Source organism: Falco rusticolus, chromosome 1 (assembly GCF_015220075.1).
Source record: "Falco rusticolus isolate bFalRus1 chromosome 1, bFalRus1.pri, whole genome shotgun sequence".
In the NCBI taxonomy this organism is placed as follows: Eukaryota; Metazoa; Chordata; class Aves; order Falconiformes; family Falconidae; genus Falco; species Falco rusticolus.
The window spans coordinates 34,919,585-34,936,234 of NC_051187.1; the positions used below are offsets into that span (position 1 = coordinate 34,919,585).

The 16,650-nt window shown below is 43.0% G+C and overlaps 1 protein-coding gene across 6 annotated transcripts in view; it reads right to left on the reverse strand.

Annotated features, from left to right (window-relative positions):
* Positions 1–16,650, reverse strand: part of RNFT2 (ring finger protein, transmembrane 2) — a 33,390-nt gene that overhangs the window by 3,404 nt on the left and 13,336 nt on the right. For 4 of the 6 annotated variants that reach the window (XM_037386860.1, XM_037386940.1, XM_037386689.1 and 1 more), the window contains exons 8-10: positions 7,103–7,252; positions 2,392–2,457; positions 1,254–1,355 (exon numbers count right to left, since the gene is read on the reverse strand). In XM_037386860.1, the coding sequence (XP_037242757.1) occupies positions 1,254–1,355; positions 2,392–2,457; positions 7,103–7,252 (318 nt within the window). Of the gene's footprint in view, positions 1–1,253; positions 1,356–2,391; positions 2,458–7,102; positions 7,253–12,909; positions 15,279–16,650 lie in introns of those variants that run through there. The other 2 variants (XM_037387016.1, XM_037387111.1) reach the window with 2 other exon arrangements.

Here is a 16,650-nt window from a genome sequence, read left to right on the forward strand (position 1 = left end):
TCTGTAAATGTCACTTTTCACCCCTTATCTTCTCCTCTTGTTTCTATGCTGAGCCACGACAGGATTCTCCCTCCAGCCTGCCTTGGGTACAAACAGAGATGAGGAAGGACGGCTGCCCAGCACACACCACCATCTAGCCCCAGAATTGAAGAACAGGAATAGGGCAAGAAGGGAATATTAGAAGCCCTAAGAAGCTGAGATGTCCTCAGCACATGTGGAGTCAGCAGAAATGTTACTCATAAAAATCTCAACTCTGATCAGCATATACAAAGATAGCTTCTCTGGGGCTTACAGCTTGGTAGTACCTGCACAGATGTTCACAGGCATAGTAAAAGGCACTTTTGATGCGTAGGTGACATACTTGATTTAATTTGATAACCCTGTTACAAAGCACGGGAATGTTAAGGCTCTCCAAAAAAAGGCTCTCGAGCTTTATTTTGATATCACAAGAGATTATATATCCCACCAATTCCCACAATTATTCTGCCTAAGGTTTTCCTGCACACACCCGCATATCAGCCAGAGACAGTCTCCAGGATTTCAACCACAACAGACAAAGCTTGACCCAAGCTACAAGCAACTAAAGAGAAAATCTTGATGCAGCATCACCAGCCTTGCTACAAGGCAATGCCTTCAGCTGGCCTCTGATAGATATAGCAACAGAACCCATGGCAGTGTGGCATGTTAGGATCTACCGCACTGCTCGGAGCATGCTGTTCTTAAGCTCTAGGTTTTGCCAGTGTTTGCCAAATGAGAAACAGGACAATTCCCAGTGACTGGCAGTGGTGACCAACTCTGACATGCAGAACTACTTTTATTCCTGGCCAGGTGTTCAGAGGCCAGACCATGATTACATGGTGCTGCACCAGTCTTCACGCACCCTGTCAGGCTCATTCTGGACCCATGCCCCTCTCACAGCACTTGCTCGTGATTTGGTTGGCCTATTGACTAGCCAGTCTCCCCAGGGGTCAGATAAAAATGTCTCGCATTCTAGATTCAAGATCTGGACTGCCAGCTGGCAGTCCCTGAACTACAGGGCTGGTCTTTTCCATCTTAATAGCTGTGATCAGCCCCTGAAGGGTGGCTCAGCTATCATGAATCACTGACTATCTGGAAGAAAGCCATAAATATCCACTAGGACCTAGATCAAGACCCAGCAAAGGATTTTAGAAGTACCTAGGCTAACTGTGCCTCTTCCCAGCTGCAGAAGTTAACCAAATGAATGCCAGTGGGGGAATCTGGCGTGGTCTTACCTGGCACATAAGGATCAAAGGTTCCCTGAATTCTGCTTGGCAAATGGCACAGATGTCACCTGCCTCACTGCACTGCTGGCTGGTAGCACGAACACCATACGTCTGTTAAGTAGAGATGGAAAAAAAACCCCAGTGTCAAAGGTTTGAAGACACTCTAGTTTGTGGCTAAGCATGCATACACTTTTTCACACCCAGATTCCCTGCACGGCCTGGGAAGGACAGTAGTATTATGTCACTGTGTATGGGGAAGGGAGATTTGGGCACCTGCACACAGAACAGAGGGAGTCTGGAGCTGTGTTCTCTGTTTTGTTTTCCCCTCGAGCTGACTCCATCTTTTAGTGCCTCCACTTGTGGAGCAATGATAATGAAATTTAATGAGCTCAACAGGGAGCTGAAAGGATTAATTCAGCATCATTTGAAGAGGTGTTTAGATAGTGGGAGGTATTATTATTAGCAACTTAGGCAATAGAAGAAAGAATAACAGCAGCAGCACCCACAGGCTTCCCAGTTTTCTTTTTAAATATGTGGAAGGTAAATGTTGCTTCTCCTATTATAAGAGTAATAGGGGAAATGGAAACATGCTGAGGAAAAATGACCCGCCCAAGCCCACAGAATAAGCAAGGCAAGCTCTAACAGACTTCTATGATGATATGTTCCTTTCCTCTACAGTCATTGATTTTATCATTTTACAATATAAGTCACAGTATTTCATTGCAACAGATCTAACTATCAGTACTGTATAATGCTGTATCTGGGATAATTTCTGTGCACTGTAGGGTGTCTTTCAATGTCACTGCACATCAGGCACTACATACTTCTATTTAAAGTCTTTTCACACTCTGTACTACAAAGTTTTGTCAGCTTCTTGCTGTTTTGGCCTCAATGGATTAGTGCATATTACACAGGGCTTCCAATCAGACAAAACAAGCCAGACTAGCAACAATCTCTTACCATAGCTGGGACAGGGCAGACATCAGAAAAGGTTCCTAACATCCCTGACAAGGGACACCAGCTTGCCCAGCCATGGGACAACACATTTTATTCTGTGATCCTGATACACTGAGGAACTTCCAACTCCATCATTCAATAGTAACAAGATTCCACCTATGAAACTGCTGTAATATGTATGGCTACTTACCTGTGGGGTGCAAAGGACCTTCAGTGCCTTCCGGACACTTCCCACACGACCACAGATATCAAAAGACTGCAAGAAAGACACTCCATTTTACATATTTTTCACAAAATGTGTGTGTGTGTGTGTGTATGCATGTGCCAGAAACTGAGGAAACGGTGTCTCCAAATGGATAGTTGGAGGGAACAAGGATCCTACGTAACAATTGTGCCAAAAAAGATTTCATGGAGATCATGAAATATGTAATAAATGTGAATTGACAGTGGAAAAGGGCAGCCAAAAAAGCTCTAGTAACAATGGACTGCAAACCAGGGACTTTACAGGACAGAAAGAGGAGCAGACATCAAGGGGTTGTGGTAGGGTAATTCCCCAGCCCCACTACGTTGGAAAGGGCTAAAATGGACCCATTCCCATCCTGAGAACCGAGTGCATGAGATCATCAGAAGTGAGGTTAGAAAACACTGTGGCCAGCTTGAGAAAGGGGGAAGGGCAGTCTTTTCACATGGGAGAGGCAGAAAACAGGTTTCCTCAGCCTCTGGGGAAAAGGGGGATTTCCGGGTCTGTATGGCTCTGTCACACAGCTTCACACTTCAGAGCCCAGACGGTATTATGAAAGAAGGAGTGGGAATTGCCTGTCCTGCTGCAGAGAGTGATTTAACAGAGTTCAGTGATTAAATGCTACTGAGAAGAACGGCCTGAGGACTCAGAAGCAGGACTGCGGCCAGGTTGCTCCCATCTGTCTGAAGAGTGAGGAACTTCACATGCCACGAAGGGAGTGAGTTTTCAGCACTTGGTACTTTGCAGATGCCCAAAAATGGCCAACAGCAGGGGCAACACCAGGTCCTTTTCTTCCCCGCTTCTCCCTATTGCCCAGCAATCATGATGTAACTGCATCTGGTGAGCAGCACTCATTCTGGGCTCCTCATTAAAGACTAAAAGCAGTTCAGAGAAGGGCAGAATATGAGCCTGCAGAAAATGATTTCTGAAAAGAGGCTAAAAGACATAAATATTTACAGCTTGGCTGAGCAGAATACAAAAGTGGGGGGAAAAGATGATAAACTGCCTACAAATATCAAGGGACTGAGCAAGAGAGGAGACACTCAGCATTCTTAAAGTGAAGACAGAGTACTACTAATAAAAGAGAAAACAGCTTGAAAACCTAATTTGGTTCACCTTCCCTATTTTCTGGCAGAACACAGGTAAAAAAAACACTATGAACTAGACAAGATATGAAGAAATGATTGTGCAAAGAACAGCCCTGCATTAGCTGGGAGAAGGGCCAGATGACATAACAGGACCTTTCCATTTCTAACCCATCTAAGTGAGAAGCAGCTAGGAGGGCAGGGCAAGATGTGATGCGGAATATGCAGAACTGCAGTGGACAATTGGTACAAAGGCATCAGAATGCCTGGAGTTGGCTTTCTTTTTTTTTTTTTTTGGTTAGCATGATTAAGTGGGCTCACTGCAGGGAATGCCAATGAGATCATCGTGCAATAGATGTGGAATCAAATGAAGGCACCAATAATGCTTCCAGTCAGCACGTAAAAAGGCTCCCAGGGTCCTTCCAGTAATGCTTCCAGTCAGCAACTAGCACTTGAAGTTGCCGACTACTACAGACTTTTTATCTTCTCATAAGGATAGAGATCAGCTCTTTTCCACAGTCCAATTCACAGCTTTCCCTGGTTGCTTTGCTTATAGTGTAACTTGTAATGCATTTGCTCTGGCTTTGATGTCTCCTCCCACTGTGTCGATTTCCCCCCTTCAATTTCACTTCCTCTGGAGTTTCCTGTACCCCCAAAAGATATATGTTTCAGTAGACTAACATCCATTTGTGACCCCATGCACTGAAGTCTATGTTGCATCAGTCATCTTTCTAGCAATATGATTGCAACAACTGGGTTCACAGACAGTGAGTGCTTCTGTTCAGGATAGGGAAAAAAATAGGACCTGGATGCCCTTATTGATGAAAATCTGGGATTTCTTTGCCAAAATCAGAGGTTCATGTTTATGAAGTCCAGAGACAGCAAGATGGCTCCCATCAGCTGCACTACATACAACCTTCTGAAAGTGGAGCCTGCCCTTTGTGTAGAGAAAGGGGATGCAGCCCTAGCTGAGCCCTGGATTTTTTCCAGGAGCACAGAAGGCCTGAGTGCCAAATTGGCTTCTGTGGTTTTTCTAATGTGGTTTGTGGCTTTGCTAATGTGGACTCCTTTGGGTATATTTTCAGTGTCTCACACAAGGAATTAGACCTGCAGCTCTTGTGATCGTAAATGGGATGCACACACCTAGTATTTCATGAACTGTACTGAAAGAGTGTGCTCCCACTTCCGTACAAAGTCTCTACCATGCAGAGGTCTAATCCTAACCTGGACACATATGAGATAGTAAGCAGTTGCCACACAATGACCTGGGACATGTTCCTGAGCCTATCACCCTTCAGCTGGCCTGTCCCTCCATTTACACCTCTGATGAACTAGATGAATTAAAGAAAGAAACATGTATGTTGAAGGTACAGGCTGGAGCCAAGGTACTTTCACAAAAGTATGCCCCAGTCCTGGTCCTAAGTTATACTCAAGGTCAGTAAATAGCGGTCCTCTTCTCATGGAACTTCTAAATAACAGATAAACAGAACTTTTCAGAACATGCTTGCTTTTCCAATCTAGATCATCATCACAACACTACCTATAAAGATACTAAACTTCATAGTACAGAAATGTCAAGTTAACCCAGAAAGAACTGCTTGCAGCTGTATGTCAGGGCTCCAAGTACATTAATAGGCCTTCATGGTCCTGATGAGCCTCACCTGAGGTCTCTACCCACAATCCGTGCCCATGGGCCCAGGAACTCTATTTATACTCAGCTGTGGAGGCCTCTTGTTTCTGAGCTGTGCTATACAATTGCTGGTTTCCAGTTTGGTCACAGCCATACTTGTGCCTAGCTATAGATCCCACTGATACAGATACCCCGGTGCATGGAGTGACCTCCTACTCTTGCCTTGAGCCTGTCTCACTATGGCTATACTCTGCAACTGTTAGGCTGTGTTTGGCCCTGGCTGCCTTCATGAGACTTGATTGTGACCTGTGGATTGATGTTCTGGCTTTATCTTGGACCTGCCTTGCCACCTGAGGATCTGGACTCTTTGAACCTGGCTACTGCCTCCAGACTCGCCCTGCTTGCCTTGTTTGGGTGCTGCAGGGCTGGGCACTGCTAGCTGTGTTTTTGTGCTTGGCTCCCCTTCCTCCAAGGAGCAGACAGCCCCACTGCTTCCCCATGCTCTGAGGACTTGTCCAGATGTAAGAAATGGCATGTGGAACTGCAAGTGAGCATCCCTTTTCCAGGTGTTCAGTAACTTTTGTAAGAAGGGATACTAGAAAGATCACTTGAAATCTGTCCTTGTAATAGTGATCTGTATACCTGACCTCCAAAGCCAGAAGGGCGTGGAAGGGTTGGATACTGTTGTCTAGAGCAGATCCAGACAATGATGTCTCTGAAAGGGGCAACAATTCTCTCCCACAGCAAAGAGCAGGAAACATACAGCTGAGAGAATGGATGGGTGTGCAGGGAACTATACTGGTCTCATATGCCTTCTAACCTGGCACCGTTTGCTCTATTTCTGGCTTGATGACAGACCTGCTGTGACCAAGTCATTTCACTTCCCGTGACCTCCTCTGCCTATCTTGCTTGAAAAAGAGTAAATTCCTTGACAGCAGGGCTTGTATTGCCCCATTTCTATATAACATAGAGCTGCAACTGCAGCCACGTGTCACATAAGAGCTATAGTTTAGCATTGCTCAGCAATCCATTAGCCCCTTTCAGCTGTTTTCAGCTCGGATATATTCTCTTCCCTGTTTTTCAGTCTGCTTCTGCAAAGCCATAGCCCCTTTCTCCTAGGTAGAGACAGGTATCAGGGCTGCAGCAAGCTTGACTTGCTTGGCCTTCCTTGGAGGGATGGATAACATGGGTGGATCATTGTTTACTTCAGCTACTGCTCTGCCCCTAGGCAGGGTTCAATACACACTATTAGAAGTTCAACTATTTCTAGATCTCAGACTCGGGACTCTTCTAATTAAGTCATAGATATTAATTTACAATTGTACAGGTAGACTTTGTGCTCTTAACACTCTTATTTTTGAGTAAACATTAATTATTCCTGTCTCTACCACTGAGAACCTGGACTTGTATCAGCCAGACCAGGACCTAGGATAGGGCCAGAACTAACCTGTTTTATCTAGGCAGGACTTGGATGACCTTCTTTCCACCTGCTGCACTCAGTACTGTGAGTGACAGAGTACCTACCCTGCCTTGAAAGACAGAAGAAGGCTGAGAGAAACACTCTGCTGTCTGCAACCTTCCTTTCAGTGCTGCATCTAGAAGTCTGGAGGCAGCTAACATCTCTTCCCAGTACTGGTCCCCCAAGACTCCACTCCAATTCTCCTCTAGCCCTTACAGAAAGGTATTAAAAAGCAGCAATGACCTCATAAGCCTGATGCAACACTACATGAGTAGTCACAGATCTTCCCCTAGCTCATTAATGCAACATACTGGTGAAGCAAAATGCTTCTGGCAACTAAAGCACATGGTGTCCCCAGCTGCTGCAGCTTCCCTTCCTGGGTAGTGATAGCAACAATCAAAAAGTGTATTTGTTCCCTTCAGCTGTGCTTCTTCCTCTGCTGTTGCTACAGCTCCATTAGAGGTTACTGAATGAGGTGGTACTTGCCTTGCAAAGACTATACAGGATGATCAGGATGCCACCTAGGAAGTAGCTGCTGGATGGATCATCTCCCATGATGTATTTATACCATAGCTGGATGGGCACAAGGGAGCGGAACAGCTGGCTCAGCTCCTCAATAACCAGATAGAACTTTCCCTGTAGAACAACCAAACAAGCAATACATGATTACTGTCAGGACATCAAAAGAAGAGGACTTAATGGGTGCAGGGCATGAAGCTTATAGGGCTTGTGTTCACTGTCCACCTGCGCACTCTGTTAAATGGTGCAAAGACCAATATTCATGAGACACAGCTTTCTTTGCAGCCATTTACCTTGGTACCTTGAAAGCATAATTATCGCTTTGCTTCATAGTGTTCCTCATGCTCTGTCACTTATCCAGGTATTCTACACTTCTGAATCTTGAACTTTTAGAGCAGGTTATAGATTACACCTTGTTGCATATCTGGAGAATGCTACAGGACACTAGCAGCAGCGGTTAAGGCTTACTGGGGTTAATATGATGTAAATTGTGGATACTATTAATAATGAGAAAAGGAATGCAAGGTAGGTCTCTGATTTTATACCCCTTCTGAAGGTACAGGGATTAAATGTAAGGTGACATTGGTCTTCCTGACAACTTTCTAGATCATCCCAAAGAATCAAATTAATTATCTATTTGACAGTATCCCCCTCCTTCCACTCAGGTGTGTGTTGGCTCTTGTACAGTACAGATAAAAAGACTGGTGCTGGAAAAATAAAAGAAAACCCTCAAGGCATTTGAAACTCAAAGATACCAAACCTTCCTGAGGAGGCTAAGGAAGGGAAGGGGGGAAGCATGCTGGTTGAAACACTTCTCTCTCAAAAGAGACTCAAAGAATGGGCAACATCCTTTGTAAACCTTCACCAAAGCTGCCCTTGCCATTCTGGTGTTTATTCCAATGAGAAAGTTTTCCTTCATTGAAGGACACCTGCAAGGTAACAAACTCTCCTGGCTTACTACAACCATGGAGTCCAACAACTGAAATGGATTTTTCTTACCACATAATTTCTACTTTAAAGCACCTGAGACTAGGGAAGCTGGCTAAAAGCAGCTATCTAATTTAGCTCCCTTCTTAACGAGGACCCGTTTGTGTTCTGTCCTGCCCTGTTTGGAAGGGAGAAGTGGTGACAGGGCACTAGGTCAGGGCAAGCTGTGAGCCCAGAGCTATGCTTAATCTGCAATAACATTATCTGGACTGAAAGATTTGTTTTACACGTGTCAAAATTCTTTTATTTGATAAGATCATGGAGACAGGGAAATTCCCCTGGAATTTTGCTGTGCTGTCCCAGTTAGCTTTGTCATCAGTGATGTCATCACAGGTCAATCGTTAATTGGTGAGATTTGGAGTGGGGATTAAGTCCTCTGCAGTCCATGAGGCTAGCAGCAGCTAGTGCCCTTCCCTAGGGTCTCAGAGATGAGATCACTCGGCAGGCCATCCTGCCGTACCGAACAAATCGAATCCTTCAGAGAGCTCTGGCATTCTCATGATCTCATATCCCCCCTGGGACAAGGAGTGAGGTCACACCAGCAGTTGCTAACAGACCTGGGCTGCTTTCTTCCTCTCCCCCCATTCCCTCCTCCTTGTTAATCCCAGGTGGCATCACATAGCAAAAATGTAACAGCAACAATCTGGGGTCCTAAATGCAAGCAATTTATTAAATTAGCACAGAGGTCTCTATCCTGCCTCATGCTTCAATACAATCATCATTTATTTCAGGAGCCCCCGTGACAGAGGGTCGCAGTCTGCTAATGACTATGCTGTCACTTCCTTCCCTTCTCTGCCTCCCCCTCCTCAGCCAGCTCTGATGAAAGCTACCAGCAAGCTAAGGGCAGCAAACTGTTTGCTTTTCCTCGACTTGTTCCTCCCACCAGGCTCCTGCTCATCTTCTTTTATTTAGCCTTGCTTCCCTAGCAGGCTGAGCTGGGACAGGTCATTGCTTGCTTTCTCATTGCATCAGATGAAACTTCTGGATCCAGCATTTGGGACATCAGAGCTGAAATTCTTCTACAACAGATGCTTTTGAGGCACTAAAACACTAGAGCCCACAGCAAGACATAAGGAAAGATGGGTCCCAAACAGCTCTAGCGGTCCAGACAGGTTGTGAAATTGGAAGTGGCAGAGTGGCTCTAAAATGAACATGCAGCAAGTGACAAATCTCAATTTTCTAACCACAGTATCTCAATCGTTTACAAATCTTTCAGTACTCCTTTATCTAATGTAAATCTTCTTTTTTCAATGGTAACTGCAGGGTATTAGGATTTCTTAGCAGCTAGATACTTGTTAACACCCCCACAAGAGTGAAGTTAAGTTTTAAATGGATGCATCTCTTCATCCAGCCCACTAACACCACCCACTTGACCATTTAAGAGAGCCCTGTTGATGAGCTTAGAGTGATTACAGCTGGGAGGAGGAAAGCAATACAAGGACAGCTGAGCATCATTTAGAAGAGAACTAGCGCTACAGTAAATGCTTACAGAAATGTAAGTTTTGTCAGGCATCTCAGTACAACACACCAGCTGTTTTTTAAACTAGGAAAAGTGCCTATAAAATAAGAAATTTGATTAAGGGCTGCAGAAGTGGGGGTCTTCCTTCTGAGCCAGAATCTTAGAAAATAAGGATTGTTCCCTACAATTTCAGCACTAAAATTTAGCCTTCTGATAGCAGTAACTTACTGCAGACAGCACCTATCACTTGTAAGCACACTCAACATACCTGTCTTCTGCTTTTCAGCTTTGTTATACCTTTCAAAGCCTAATCTTTGTCTGAAGCGATATTTTTTCTGAAAACTTCAGCTAAAGTATTGCAGCTATGTCTCATCAAGATTAGGAAGAACTGTGTTTTATGTTAAGCACAAATGCAATCATTTTTCCTGTGCATCTTACTGGGAACAACAGCCTGAAATAAAGCAAGGCCTGTGTCTCTTAGGTGTCTCTTCCTATTTCATAAAAACCTGATGTAGATCTGGGAACCTTTTTATGAATATGCTCTATAGGGATCGACAGCTTTCTAAGATCAGCGAAAGCTGATGAGCCTGTAAGCCAGCCCCAGTACATGACTGGGCTGTGCAGAAGCCAGCCCTCCGGAGCAAGCATATCTACCTTGCTGGACTGCAGAGGTTATATAGGATATTACCTGAAATTATGGCTCCTGGTTAGGGTAGAATCAGCTACCAGAAAAAAAGAGTCTCTGCTCTGCTTTCATCAAGCCCTTGCAACAGGTTGTAGTTAAGCCTGATTAAAAAGTTAGTACCCTGTTTACGCTGCTTCCTCTGTAGGGTCAGTTACTGTAAAAACTGACGGTCTACTACTACTGTTATCAAACACCTCATTAGCAAAAGCGGCAAAGGACTGTGCTGTGGATCTAATTACAGCAACTCTGCTGATGAGCCTTGTGATACCACATGGTGAAATTTTGATATTTTTCTTCTTCCAGAATGCTTTGTCAATGACTCATATACAACCCTCCATTTTCCTCTACCTCTTTCAACATGCAGAGAGACCATTTTTTACTTTAAATCAAGCACTTATTTTGAAAGCACAGAATTCAAGATTTTCATACAATTGCAGTCTTCCTTCTGTACATGCAGTATGATACAGTCTGTAATAATGTGAACATACACTATTTTTTCACAGAGGGTGGGTGGTACTCATTGAGCATGTAACTTTTTAGCATTTTGTTATATCCTCATTACTTGATGGCAGTTCTGCATCCTATCACTTCATGTTAATTGAGCTCTGCCCAGAAAATTACTAAAACCCCTTCAGTCTCTTTATGACATCACCACTAAAATAAAAACACTTTAAAAAGCCCCTTATTTTCACATTGCTGGCTGACATAAGGGACAGCTATTCTCTGCTTTTTCTAAATGGAAACTTGAGACACAGAAAGACTAAGGTGAAGGTAAGGTGGCTTTGATGACCAAGGTGAAATGACTGGGATTAGACTCTTTAAAAACACTTAATTTTATAGATCACATTACCATTAAAAGCTAAACTGCTGGCTTCAGTTTGCAGCTGCACATGACTTTTCTAGAATCACATAGGAATTATTTGGCAAAATGAAGGATGGGATTTAATTCTCCAGTGTAGTATTTAACTTAAACCTGTAGAACATTCTTCACACAATGGTCTCTTTGTTCTTTATGCACTTCCCAGGTTCTACAACAGCTTCTTTCAATACCTCGCCTTGCTTCATTTGTGGGGCACAGTATACGCTGGTGATGGATGGAAGAAGTCTTACAGAAAAATAACATGGAATCATATAATTAAAAATTGAATCACAATATATACACACCAAAACAGGAATATTACAGCTGCAGAAGCAATGCTAATTCTCACATAGCCTAACCAAGCATTGACTTTGTAGTTTCTTTTGACATAAGGTTTTGTATAAGTGTGCATGTGTGCTTCCACAGAAGGAAACAGAAAGGCATATAAAGGTTTTACACAGTGGAATTAAAATGGGATGTAAGAGAACTGAGAGAAGTTGCAATGAGGCAACTGTAAGTTGTGATTAGCACTCAAGGGAAGTTCCAAGTCTCACTTATTCTGTTGCCAGCAGCATTAGGACATATTCTGAAACAGGAAGATGCTAGAAAAAACTTTTGAGACCTGCTGGCAATTTGGATCAGAGGAGAGCAGGCTCTGCTGAGATTTCTGGTCATATTGCCAATATAAGAGTGTTGGGTAGGAGCATAAACAGGATTGTGGCACAGAGGACGCTGGTGAAAATCCATGCAAGAATAATGAGGAGTAATTCCAAGGTGGGACTAGAGGGGAAAATGAGATATTTCTTTTGTCAGTGAACAGCATTTCTGAAAGACACATCTTGGATATCTTAAACTGGAAAGTTGAAACTTGAAAGGCACTTAAAAGCAATGATGCCTTTGAAGCTTAGTAGCAGTGACTTTCAAAGTGTGTTAAAGAGAGGGACAGAAAAGAGTCCCAGTTCCTCAGCACCTAGTCTTATGGTTTAGTTAGTCTTTTAAAGCAGTAAATCCTGCACTGCTGACTCTGGAACATCACATGTGTTCCAGGCTGCAATAGGGAAAAGCCTTTGCAGAACCATCACATAGCTCCTGTGACTCTAGAGGATCAAAGCTCAGATTGTTGTCCGAGAAGAGTGAATCTGAATGAGTTCCCCCAAACAGTATCAAAGATCCTCAAGGCAAGGGTAATGAAGGATAGGCTACCACCTATCTGAAAACACCACTTTAGCCACACTATTAGAGAAACACTAGGATTAGCTTGCTTATCACACAGACAAGGAATGGGAAGATCTTTACCCAGATTTTTTTGGTAACATCGTCTATACGTTTGCTCCCAGGACTTGTTTTAATGCTTCCATGGTTTTTTGATCAGCATCTAGAGGGCTCAAATGCTCCAAGAGACCTTGTTTTTCTCAGGACAAAAAGAAATGCACACAAACTTCATGTTAAATGATTGATAAATATCTGGCCCCCTGATGAAAGAGAGGCTGCAGGGACATTAGAAGGCTGCTGCCGTTACCATCACAATTAATAAAACTTCCCTCTAGCACCTTCTCTCCTAATGTGAGCCTTCTGGATGAGGCTGTGGCTTAGAGAAAATGCTTTGGCAGGAGCAAACTGTTCCAACTTGCCCCCTTTCCCCCAGTGCAGAAGGATGGACATTGTTTTATGCCATGGGTTGTTCTACATGAATGACTAGTGCAAGAAGGAGCTTGCTGCTCAAGCAGCATAAAATATCTGCACATGCAAGTCATTTGTGCAACTAATCACGGGATAGAGCAAGGGTCAGCCTGCCCAGTGAGGCTGGGAACCAGGATTTTGGACCATAGTATCACACAAGATGGAAGCAGGGTGCAGAACAAATTTAATCATAAGGGAAGTGCTTGTTTTCCTTAAAATAACTGTTTAATTATACATGGCTGCGCACAGAAACAGGCAGTGGCATGACAACCAGAGCAACCATGGACATGTCTGTGCTCCATTGAACATGGAAGACCATTAGGGCTACTCAAAATCAAGTCTTACTGGCTTCAAACTCACAAAATACACAGATCAGCTGACACTGTAACATGTCACCTTTAGATAATTTGCTTCAGTTGAATGATCCAAATCATAACTACTTTGTGCAAAAGATATTCTAATATTTTTATGTCCAAGGTGCAGCTTCAGAAGGAATATGGGAAGCTTAATGTGCCAGTGTACATGGCAGAGCTGCAAACATCTATACTAGGAAACGTGGTATGCACCTGAAAAAAGGTACCTGGTCCAAAGTCCAAGTGCAAAACTATGTAAAGAATGGCTGCCACACACAGGTCAAGTTTTCTCCAACCAGGTTTGATGGGATAATATTTAAAAAAAACCAACAAAATAAAAAAAGCCCAACTAACCACTACCATAAAAGCACCAAAAAAAAAAAAAAATCAACAAAAAACCCCACCAAGCAAATATTATCAAAGCTGCAGCAAGGACACCGCAGTGCTAGTGTGGACTAGTATTTGTACACTTGCCACTGACACCATTTAAACAGCATAAAGCAAAAACTTCACAGGTAATGCCAGTCTTGCCACAAAAAGCTCATTTGCAATGTCTAGATCCAGCTTTCAAACAAAACTGACAAGTATTTACTCAATTGTTTCAATGCTATGTTTTCAACAAACAAATGTTAGTTTCCCTTTTCAATTTTCAGTCTTCTGGAAATGCAGCCCCTGGTAACTTGGCTGCACATCTGTACTGAGCATGCAAAGAAAATTCTTACTTAGGGCCTTTCTTATACACCAGTCATTAAGACTGTTGGCAAAAAAGTGTCCTTCGTATCTTTCTCCCCTATAGAGGTAAGTATCTCTCTCTCTCTAAAAGAACCTGGGATACCAGTTTGTTACGATTCCTTGGTTTGGTTTTCTTTCTTCCCCCCTCCCCCAAATGCTTTAGTCCATGCTCCAGGATACCAGCTTAGATTGCTGACAACAGCATGAGGAGGGGATGGGAGACTTGCAGGCACCTGGGATTTCCTGAACGAAATATTTGGCAACTGTGTCTTTTTATTATTTATTTCCTGATTTTTAATTCCACCCCCCTCAAGCTGTCATTCCTTAGCAGTGAAAATGAAAAGCTGCCATTTATGTGTGTACAACAATGAAGGCCTCGGCAGGCCACATGGCTCCTGCAGTTTAATTTACTTTAATTCATTTTATATTGAACCAAATGATCTTATCTGCCTTTTTAAATGGAGAGCCTTCAGCATGCAGGGTGGGAGCCAAGCCCCCCTTCCAAAGAAATTATGAGCCCAGCTGCTATTAAAACTTGTACTAAGCTTGATGTGCCCATCACAGCTCATGGGGGAGGAAGGGACATCTTTAGCTACAGGTATGCTCCTTCTCCCACAAACTCCCCCTAATTACTGAGGTGTAAGACTGGAGTCTGATGTTGAGGTTCTCTTCCTTTTTTTCTGCTTCTCTCCTATTTACAAGCTCTCCTTTCCCTGCCTTCCAGCCTGATTGTAGTCTCACAGCCTCTCTTGGCACCTTTGTTTTCTGGGCTGGTTTGTAACCTGGGAAAGTGTGGGATCATTTTGTCAAATTTTCAGTTTTCCCTCATTCTTTGGAGGGGTTTCTTGCAGAGATGTTCCACTTCTGCATTATTCAAGCTTGGAGTACTGTGGCTAGTTGTATCCTGGCAAGTCCACATGCTTCACATTTCAAGCACTCACGACCATGTTTACTGCCTCTGTATTCTGATTGCAAAGACAAACAACTTTTTCTGCCTTTTAATTCTTGTTTTCTTTTTCTCAGTTAAATCATGAACTGATGCTATAAATCCAACATGGTTCTTGACATCATCTTAAACCAAATACTGCCCTTCCTGTGATGGGGTCATCCTAGGAATACATGACCCAGGTACTTCACATTGGGAGAACTGAGTGCTCTAGCCCAAATTTTTAATGTGTTTACTACCAAAATGAAAAGATGCATCCAAGGTAAGCAGTTTTGTACCATTCACTATTTTCATTAATGATCTTGATGTACAGAGTAGGCTTATCAAATATCCACTTGACACTAAACCGGGAAAGGCTGTAAACATGCCAGAAAGGATTATAATCCAAATTAATCTTGACAAACTGGAGAAATAGTCTGGTAAACAGGGAACTGAAGACAGCCTAGAAGAGAATAATAAGATCTGGAATGAATGATCTCTGAGAAAAGACTTAAAAATGGTATTCTTCAGTTTACAGAGAAGACTAAGGAGAGATGAAGACTGTGTAAAAAAAACCCACAATCATCTGATCTTGCTCCAATCAAATGATATGGAGAGGTAAGTCTTAAAAGAAGGACATTCAGAGGAGATGCCTTGTACTAGAAAGGCTATGCATCAGTGTAAACAACATAGTATTTAGAGAAGACTAGAATCTCAAGGAGCCATGTAAAAAGCCAGACTAGCCTTGGAAGTGCCTTTGAATTTCCAAAATGAAGAAAATCTGAAGAGCCTGCTCAGAGGTTGAGTGCAGAATGATCAAAGTTCCTGATATCCCATCCATGGGCAAGTTTTATAATCTATTACTGACTGCCAGCAAGAAGATACTGCAAGGAAGCTCAAGATTAAATACCTCTATCCCATTCACAGCTGTGCTGAACTCATCCCTGACAGTGAAGCAATCTCCACTTCAGGTCCTGTATCATGGAGAGCTAAAGACTGCTGTTCTGACTAGTTATATAGGCAGAAAAATTCTCAGTCTATATATATCCTGAAAAAGTCTTCTAGCTCTACTCTGAGTTTATATTTTTCCAGCAGCTTCCTACCTGCTACCATCAACAACCGTCCAGAAGTTCATAAACTACAAGCTAGGCTTCAAGCAGAAACACTACTACAAGCATATAGGGAGGAAGAGAGTAACTTTCTTTTTGGCAAGTATTAAGACAAGCAGAGAGCAAATAACTTGGTAAGAATTTGGTCAATGGAACTGTTCTAAATCAGGAACAGCTTATATTTTTTTTAAAACCCAAAAACTTATCTGCAAAATTAAGACATGTAGCACTGTGCTGGCCTGTAGAAGTAAGCTGGGTCATCAAGCTCAGGGAAAGAGCTCAGCTATGTGGTTACCAATTACACTTTCTACAGCATCCTGCAGTTCTCTTGGAGCTATCCCATCCCGGTTTGATCTTGCTTAATTTGTTACACCAGATCTTATCCCTGGTTGGCTTAACGGATGCAGTGTAGAGTGGGGGATAAAAATAAATCCAGATCCATAGTGGTAGGTAACAGCAGCCTCAGATGTCAAGGGACAGTGAGACTATCAACAACACCCTAAGACAAAAAGGGAGTTTAAAAAAGTGAGAAATATTGCTATCCAGAAAAAGGTATTAAAAATGAAGCATCTGTGCTCTGAGTCATTATAGGCCCTTGACAGATGTGATCTTACCAGCCTCCCACTGTAGCTGCAAATAAAGACCCCTTCTCTTTCTTCTCTCCCGACAAGGATTAATGAGTACTTGGGATAGCTCTCAGACAAGCAAGCAAAGGCTGTGAACCTT